The 9,524-nt window shown below is 36.6% G+C and overlaps 1 protein-coding gene across 1 annotated transcript; it reads right to left on the bottom strand.

The window, feature by feature from the left end:
- Window positions 1-254: 254 nt before the first annotated feature.
- Window positions 255-6,665, bottom strand: TDRD15 (tudor domain containing 15). The gene has a single exon (XM_050950513.1). It carries the CDS (start codon window positions 6,663-6,665, stop codon window positions 255-257), a length of 6,411 nt encoding a protein of 2,136 aa, XP_050806470.1.
- Between the last annotated feature and the right edge of the window lie 2,859 nt (window positions 6,666-9,524).

The following is a 9,524-nucleotide window of genomic DNA, read 5'->3' as shown; positions in this document are numbered from 1 at the left end:
CCCCTTTCCTTCATTACAAAAATAATTTGGTTTCGTGTCTCTTTGTGATAAGCCTTCCTGGGTATATAAAAACAGAAATAAAGGCCACAATTTGCATTGGCATCAAAGGGAAGTAAAACCTATTTGAAATCAGAATGAGGCCTAGAAGCTTTATAATGTAAATAAACATAACTCTTGCAAACATATATTACAGAGCTGAGGTAAAAGTTCAATCTGTATTACTGTCCTGAAAAAAGTACTTTTAACACTGAAGCCTACTTACTATTCATATATTCTTTTGATGCCACCTCTTTACTAATCTTCATTTCCCTCATTCTGGTGTGCATGTCAGCAGAGTCACATGTCTCATTCATTGCTTCTGGAGGCAGATTTTCAGTAAGACTTTCTGTGGAAATGGTGTTACATTTCTTATCATCCAAAAATTGCATAAATAAGTTTTTGTCACACTTAAGTTCATCGTTTGCAGTATTTTTGCCATTACTATATGAACTTGGTTTCTTCCTGGGTCGTTTTCTAGAATGTGCTTTAGTGGTAGAATTACTTCTTGAAGCTGTATCACGGGCATTTCTATGTTGCAGATCTGGTGTTTGCTGCTGTGCTCTCTCTTTTTTACGTACCAAGAAACTCCTTTCAGTACAGATATGTTTTGCTTCAGAAATTTGCAGAAAACGTGATTGCTGTGCTTCACTTTGAAGTTGTGAACATGTTTCAATTGGTTTTGTATTGTCATGTCCAAGAAGGCAGCATGTACTTTTACAGTAGATAGCATGACCAGCTGCAACCAAGGTATCTGCTAGATTACTCCGCTCACATAGAACGTCTACCTCTAGTTTCATTCCAGAACCATACTGCTTAAACTGGAAAATCAGGCCTTGTTTACATAGAAATTCCTGAAACACAAGCTTAGCTTCATCACTCCAGTGTTCCCCTTTAGCAGGAATCACACCAGATAAGAAGCAAGAGTAAGATAATCGTGGTAAACAAATAAGTTCTTCTGGAACAACTTTCAGTTTGTCAATATCTGAGTAGGGAATATATGCAGGAAAGCCATAATCAATGAACATTAGAACAACAGACTGATTTGAAATTTCAGAAACTTCTACCCTGTTCCACTGTGCTTCCAACCCAAACTTGATCAAACAACTTGCACCAGGAGTGACAAGGTCCTGTGGTAAAGTTGGCAAATTGCCTGGAAGGTCGGAAAGTAGCATAAACAAGGTTTTCATAGTGTCAAATAAGTCGTCTAATTGAATACAGAAGTTTGAAGGATCAGTAACTGTAGTTGCAAATCCAGGGTATTGATTACCACTTTGGAGTAGTGCCCATGTAACTGAATTTATTCTAAAAGACAGTACAGATGTCTTAGAAGCCATGTTATTTGCACTTTCTGTACAATTAGGTTTGTTGATCTTGCCTTGCCCAGAGATCTGATTCAAATATTCCAAAAGTAGAATCCCATCTACTAAGATATCTACTTCCCAGATACAAGAAGATTCCAAGTATCTCAGAAACAGGAGCTTTATTTCACGATATGCAATTTTATTTATCACATAGTCACATGACATTTTACCTGAATTTTGAATCCAAATCCATTTACATAATATGGCTTGTTTAGGAATACACTTGATCTCATTACTGAGCATTTTCGTATTACGCAAGGATACCATTTCACATCTACCACGATCCATGAAGAAAACTAACATCTTCTCCTCACTAATAAGCTTCATCACTTCTGATCGGTACCACTTCAAGGTATTTTTAGATTTTGTCAAGCATTCCAATCCTTCTTGAATATTTTCTACTGCAATCAAACGGTTTCTCTTTGCTTCTTTGGCAACCATTATATTTAAATCCGAAAATGTTTGCATATTTCTCATTAATTTTACATGGAAATTTCTACATTTTGAAATATGAATTATTTCTGCCATTTCTAGTTGTCCAGGATTTAGCTCTTGGTTAGGGATTTTAGAGAGAATTTCAGAGGTGTTTCTAGTCTCAACAGCCTCGCATTTGTTATGAACTCTAGAGTTCTTCCTTAGTTCCTCATCTTCAGGATCTGTATTTGTGACTGGAATGTCTTGTTCTGTATTAGTTTCCATATTTAGCATTGGTGTGTTCTGTAATCCTGAGCTGTCATGTCTCTGCATTAACTCATTAACCACAGACTTTCCATCACAAATTATATCTACCTCCCACTGCTGTTCATGTTGTTGCAAAAATACACAAGTAATTTGTTTATTATTTACTTTTCTGGAAAAGTAGAACATATCATTGCTGCTCCAGCTTCCATCAGGATGAGTACTTTTTACTCTACTAAGGAAACAATGGATACTGAACCTTGGCAAAGTTAAGAACTTTCCCTGAATTTTGTAGATTTTTGAGGGACTCACAACTGCTGTATTACCATAGTCAATGAATTCTACCTCATAGGATTTTCCTGATCTAACTGTTTTAATAACTGCTCTATATAAGAAACAATCAATTACATATTCTGCTAAAACAAGATCCCCTTTCACAAGTTCATTCAGGTAATTTTCATGGTCTACATTTATTTTTCCTTCATTTAGTTCTTCTGCAAGTTGAATGATTACATTTTCATCCTCTGCGAGCTGAATATAGAAACTAGATGGGCTATTTATATTGGAAATGTACCCTGCTAACTGAGAATTCAGCTCAATGTTACGTGGAGGAAGACTGATATATTTGGGTCTATTTACACTACCTTCTTGTTGACCTGTATAATTTAGTTTGTTGGTGCAAAATTCAGCCATAATATTTACAGGTATTTCCTGCAAATTGAAAACAGGACAAAGTAGAGATTCAGGAGTAAATATTCCATCTGCATTTTTCTCTTTGTGTTCCAAAGATATATTCATAACATTTTTACAAACTGGCTCTTTATTGCCATGGAATGTTGGTAGTATAAAGGGCATACTGCACAATTTTTGTGGAACAAGCACAGGTTGTTCATTATCTTCAAAATCCTCTTGAACACCAGGCTGAAAAGGTATAACTTCAGGTTTTATTTCAGTTTTCAAGGCAATTCTCTCAACATTTTCATCTTTTGTTTTATTACCTTCATCCAGTTTTACTTTGTGTACCTCCCTACTACTTTCAGCAGACTGCTCTGTACAACTTTTCACGTGCTCACATTCCTCTGCGTACTTTTTCCCATTCTCAGACAATAATTGTAGAATTTTCTGATTTATCTGGATATGTCCATCATACAGCTTCACACCAATCTGGCCATCTGACTCTCTGGATACTACTACTGCCTTCAATGGTTTACCCATGAAATTCTCCTCAAACCATTTATTGACTTCTACTGGAATTTCTCTCTCTCTAAGATCTGACAGATAACATTTAATGGCTTGCATGGGTGTCAATAGTAAATCTGTGGCATGATCTGGAATAGGCATCAGTTTGTCTCTCACTACCATCTGTTTATTCCCAAAGTCCACAAAATAGGCTAGTAAATAGGATGATGATCCCATGGAAGATGCCAAAGCTCTGTAAAAGGGACCATCTTCAAAATATTTCGCTATGCATAATCGTATTTTGCTCGGGTCATATTCTGAACTGTTTGGTAGGTTACTAATCTCTGCAATCTTCTTCATCAATTTGTCTATAATTTCAGTGTTACGATTAAGCTGACAATAAAATTTTGCAGGGCTGTATATATGCGTTATATATATTTCCTCTTCATTTCCAATTTTTATATTAAAAGATGAGTAGCAAAAACTATACAGAAAAACTGATGGTTTAAGTGCTTTTGTGAATCCAAAAAATTGGGACTGGCCATGGCCATGCTCTATGAGAAACTGATGTGCACCAATAAATGGAGTCTGTAAATCAACTAAATTACACAAGCAGTTCGGTCTTATAAGAATTAGAGCATAAATGACGCAAGTCAATAGCCCACTGGAAGCAGAAATGAAGTCTCCAAAATCCTTACACGCCTCTTTAGTCCAAATGAATGGGTAAAATTGTGAGGGTTCATTTATGTTCTTAAGACTACATGTAAAAGCTTGACTTTCTAAAGTTAAAAAAACTGGAAGAATAGCTTGAAGATCCTTAAGTAAAACTCTTTCCTGATTACCATAGTCTACAAATATCACATCAACTTCCTTTCTGGATACTTGTTTCAGAAAAGCTGCTCTGTACCACTTTCCATCCTTGGAGTGCTTTGCAACACAGGCAATCTGGCCAGTTTTATAGGGATTGCTATGCACTTCATAATAAATCTGAATTTGCTCCATTAAATTCATTAGTTCTGATAATTTGCTTTGCAACTGACAAAAAAAATGGGATGGAGAAATAATATGAGAACATATGACATCAAGAACTGCTCCTGGTTTGAACATTAACTCTTTATAAGAGCCCATATGGTCACTTCTCCCAGATATTACATAATGCTTTCTGGAAAGAGTACTTTCCCAATTCGGAAAAGATTCAAGAGATTCTCTTGCCACAGAAAAAGTGTTTAATAACTGTTTGTTGTGATAGATATTTCTAGTTGCTGATACTTTACTTTTAGGTATAACGTATGTACTTCGTGTATTTATAAATTTTTTGTTATTGTTTTTTGAATTTAGGCCTTTAGAATTTTTCACAAAGTTCAAAAGAGAATCCGGTTGCACTTCCCAGTACTCAGCATATCCAGCCTGAACCATAAGCGTGACAACATCTATTTGTTCCAAGCCATCCATAAATTGTGCATTAACAATGTACTTGTCATTTTGCTTTGCAATGACATAAAACAAGAGCTGTTTGTCAAATACAACCTTTTTAAAGAAATCTGTTTCTTTTTTAACCCATACATCCTCAATGGGAAATGCATGAGCAAGTGCACAACGCATGGCAAGTGCTGGTAATTTACAAAACTCTGGAAGCAAAGTTTTCACATCATGAGCGGGTACAGTATCTGTATTTCCAAAATCCAAAAAATAAACGTTAATGTTTACACCTTCCACTTCAGTGATAAGTCCTCGATAGTACTCCATGTCTTTGCTATACCGGGCACAGCAGAGTAACCCAGGCTTTGGGTTTTCAACAATCTTATCATAAACTCCATAGCTATTATACACATCTGCAATATTTTTCATCAAGGTTTGAAACTCATTGTTGTAGTCATTAGTTTGAATCCAGAAGTTTGATGGATTCAACACATATTCGACAAAAGCAACATGAACGGAATCTATTTTCATTTCTACTGTTTTGCAATAGATTGATAAAGAAGAGTCCTTTTCAATTAAGCAGTTTCCCATTTGTTCTGTGTTTCCAATCAAACTTTCAACTGAAACACAGATCTCTTCATAAGCTCTGATGTCTCCAAGTATATTAGTGACATGTGTACTAGAAACTAGGGAACATGCCTGAACTACCTCATTCACCTGTTGTGGATATTTAGTATTAACTTCAGATTCTTGACTATATAATGTAACATAATACAAACATTCATTGGCATTGAACAAATCAATGCTGGCATACACAGCAGTCTGTCCTAATAAGGCCTGTTTAAATTCTTCTAGTTGAGAATTTCTTTTTACAGCTTCACTCTGATCACTGAAACATGACAGTGTACACTGAAATGAAATCATTGGTAAGGAAGTGAATTCTGGTTGAAGTTTCAGAACATGATTGGAAGGCACAGCTTCACTGTTGCCAAAATCCATGAACCAGACCTTTACTTGGTCATCAGAGAGGAGCTGCTGTATCACTCCCCGGTGCCACTGTCCTTTGTGTCTTTTTGCAGCACAGAGAGCTCCAAAACTATCACAACATGGAACATTTTCCCTACTGACAGCTTCATAATGCAAAGTCATTGTTGTGGTCAAGTCTTCTAGCCCTTTCTGCCATTTTAGCATCTGACAATAAAATTTGCTTGGACTGATTGCAACAGTTATTTTTACCTTCTCTACACTGCCAACAGATAAAGAAGGCAGAAATCTATCCAGAATTGGCTGAAATGCTAGTAGATTTTCAGCATTGCTGAAAGAGGATGACTCTGGCCTTGTGTACTTCTGTTGCAGCAAATCTGGCATGTGTTTGCAAAGGAGCTCTTGGGGTAATTCCTTTAACATTTCTACAATAAGACGAAACGAATATCCATCAACAAGTTTTCCTAATTGCAGTTCAAGAACATCACTAGTGACTTTCGGTACTTCCAGGAGAAACAATTGGTATGGTAAAATAGCTTGCACGTGACCTTTAATCTGTAATCCTATTAGAGAAGAAAAATAATTTAGAGCTTTTGGACCCCATTTTTCCCCAACTGGAAGTATGTTTGCAAAAACACCACACACCACCTTTGGAGGCAGCTGGAACCATTCACTACATGCAGAAGAAACATTTATTTCATTAACTATTAGCACTTTTCCAATGTCGATAAGAAACACTTCATAGATTTCCCCTCTCTTTTCCAGCACTCTTCCTCTATGCCATTCTCCATTTATGTCCTCCACTAAACAAAAGTCGCCAAAGCCAATACAGTCCTTTACTTTGGATACATGCTGTATTTCCTTTTGCAATATGTGGTAATCAAAGTCGTATTCCGTATTATATTTCCCCTGAAATGTCACAAGCACTTCCTTTGGATGGCACTCTATGTGAGTTACCTTCAGATCCATGTCTAAAAATTTTGGTGGCAGAGACAAAGAATCCATTGTCTACAAAATAAAAAGATCAGTTTTGATAATCATCTAGTTTTCAATTAACTTTTTTTACATTAACAGTGTTTAATTTCTTAAAGCAATTTGTATTCAGTATATCTTTAACAGTGCATTTTGCATAAAATAAATAAACACAATAAACATTTACTGATTTTAATTCTAATTTTTCCACTTTTCTAGGAACATTTGGCACAACTCTCCCTCAGATGTTGTTTGCATGTACTCCTCACAAAGAGTGCGTCCTGGACTTACTATTGTGCTTTCTGACTTACTTTATCACCCTACATGGAGCAATCCAGAGTGGTCCTCAAAGAGACAAAAATTCCTCATCTCTATTCATTTTAGAACAGACATTTGCAAAACAAGAACACAGGAGGCTCAGTATTTCTGCACAAAACAAGAAGTGGAAGTGACATTTCTCTGTCATTCATGTTATCTCTGCTAATTCTAAAACTGGACTGCCTTTCACTCTGCAGGTAATCTGGAGACATTCCAGAGCTTTAACAGTGGGACTCAAGAGCTGAATCCCCACACACCTGACAGCTCATCTGAAGGTTTGACTCTGTCGAGAAGACAATTCACAAAGATTCAGTGCTCTGTTTGAACAACTTTTTTGTTATTTACACTGAGGTATGCCCCCCTCCCCTTCCACTTCTTGCTATTAGTTTTATTTGAGGGATTTTTATTTCCCCAAGACACACATCTCTCTCTCTCTCCGCCCCTTTCCTCCTTCTTCAAAAGGATCAATCTGTGGTCCTGTGCTTACCTCTTTTGATGGAATTACAACTTTTAGTATAGCTGCAAATGTGTTATTCTTTATAATGTACTTCCCATGTGTTTTTGGAGAAATAATTGGAAGTCACAGTTCTACCAAAGGAAAAAAGGTTTTATGTTAATTATATGTTGAATGTCTCTTTTACTGTACTTAAAAAATTAAGTATTTTCACATCACTTTTAAACAAAATGCCCTGACCTACATTTAACCAAGTCTCCAAGGTTCAGATTGACTAGAGCTTTATTCAAATGTAATGCAACTGATCTGACTTCACAGTTTCACATCACCATCATCACATGCCTATATGCTAAATATGATATTCTGGTTAATAATTAACGATAGGCAGACTTTCAAAAAAAATTCGCCCACTGTCCAAGAGCAAGCTGATAGGAATCAATACCTGTCAAGCAGAGGCTTAGTTTCTCAGAAACTAAGCTTTTCATTTTTAAAAAATATGTATTTCCAGCTCTTAAGGAGGAAGGTAACATAAGAACACAAGAATGCCCAATATCAGTGATTCATCTGGCCCAGTATCCTGTCTGCTATCAGTGACCAGGGCCAGATACTTGAGAAGGCATGAAGAGAACAGGGCAATTATCGAGTGATTCTCTGTTTATCCAGTCCCAGCTTTTGAGGTTTAGGGACTCCAGGGCATGGGGCTGCATCCCAGACTATCCTGACTAAAGCCATTAATGGACTTATCTTCCATGGACTTATTTCTTTTTTGAACCCAGTTATACTTTTTTGGCTTTCACAGCAGCCCCTGGCAATGAGTTCCACAGTTTTACTGTGAGTTGTGTACACCATAGATTTTTATAATGGCATTATGATTTTTTTTCCATTTTAGCTATCCCTTTTCTAATAGTTCCTAACATTCTGCTAGCTTTATTGCCTGCTGCTTGACTTGGAGAAGATGTTTTCGGAGAACTATCCACAATGACTCCAAGATCTCTTTCTTGAGTGGTACTGTAACAGCTAATTTAGAGCATGCCATTTTGTATGTATACTTGGGATTACGCTTTCCAATGTACAATACTCTGAATTTAACACCAAACTTAATCGGCCATTTTGTTGCCCACTCATCCAGTTTTGTAAGATCCCTCCACAGTAAGCTTTTATCTTAACTATCTTGAGTCATTTTGTATTATTTGCAAACTTTGCCATCTCACTATTTAGCCCTTTTTCCAGTTCATTTATGAGTATGTTGAACAGCACTGGTCCCGGCACAGATTCTTGGGGGCTGCCCTATTTACCTCTCTCCCTGTGAAAACTATTTCCTACCTTTTGTTTCCTAGCCTTTAACCCAGCCTTACTAATCCACAAGAGGTCCTTCCCCGCCATCCTATGACTGCTTACTTTGCTTATCAGCCTTTGGTAAAGGATCTTGTTAAAGGCTTTCTAAAAGTTCAAGCACACTATGTCCACTGGACCATCCTTGTCCATATACTTGCTGACCTGCTCAAAAAAATTCGAAAGATTGGTGCACCATGAGTTCCTTTTACAAAAGCTATATTGACTCTTTCCCAACATATCATGTTCATCTATATGTCTGATAATTCTATTATTTACTGTAGTTTCAGCTAAATTGTCTGATACTAAATTTAGGCTTATCGGCCTGTAATTAACAGGATCACCTGTGGAGCCGATTTTTTTTAAAAAAAAAAATCAACATTACATTCGCTATTTTCCAGCTATCTAGTAGAAAGACTGATTTAAGTGATAGATTACATTTCAGTTAGTAGCTCTGCAGTTTCACATCTGAGTTACTTCAGACCTCTTGGGATAATACCATCTGGTCCGGGTGACTTATTACAGTTTAATGTATCTATTTGTTCCAAAATCTCTATTCAACACCTCAATATGGGACAGTTCCTCAGATTTATCACCTAAAAAGAATGGCTTTGATGTGGGAATCTCCCTCACATCCTCTACAGTGAAGACTAATACAAATAATTAATTTAGCGTCTGTTTAATGACCTTGTCTTTCTTGAGTGCTACTTTAGCAACTTCATTGTCCGGTGGCCCTACTGATTGTTTGGCAGGTTCCTGCTTCCAAAGTACTTTAAAAAATTTGGCTG

Source organism: Gopherus flavomarginatus, chromosome 4 (genome assembly GCF_025201925.1).
Source record: "Gopherus flavomarginatus isolate rGopFla2 chromosome 4, rGopFla2.mat.asm, whole genome shotgun sequence".
In the NCBI taxonomy this organism is placed as follows: domain Eukaryota; kingdom Metazoa; phylum Chordata; order Testudines; family Testudinidae; genus Gopherus; species Gopherus flavomarginatus.
Note: the sequence above shows the minus strand (reverse complement) of the source record. Positions and strands in the feature narration are given on the sequence as shown.

Bases quoted from the DNA above. Each gene is read 5' to 3' on its own strand.
- TDRD15 (XM_050950513.1), bottom strand. From the start codon at position 6,665: ATGGATTCTTTGTCTCTGCCACCAAAATTTTTAGACATGGATCTGAAG.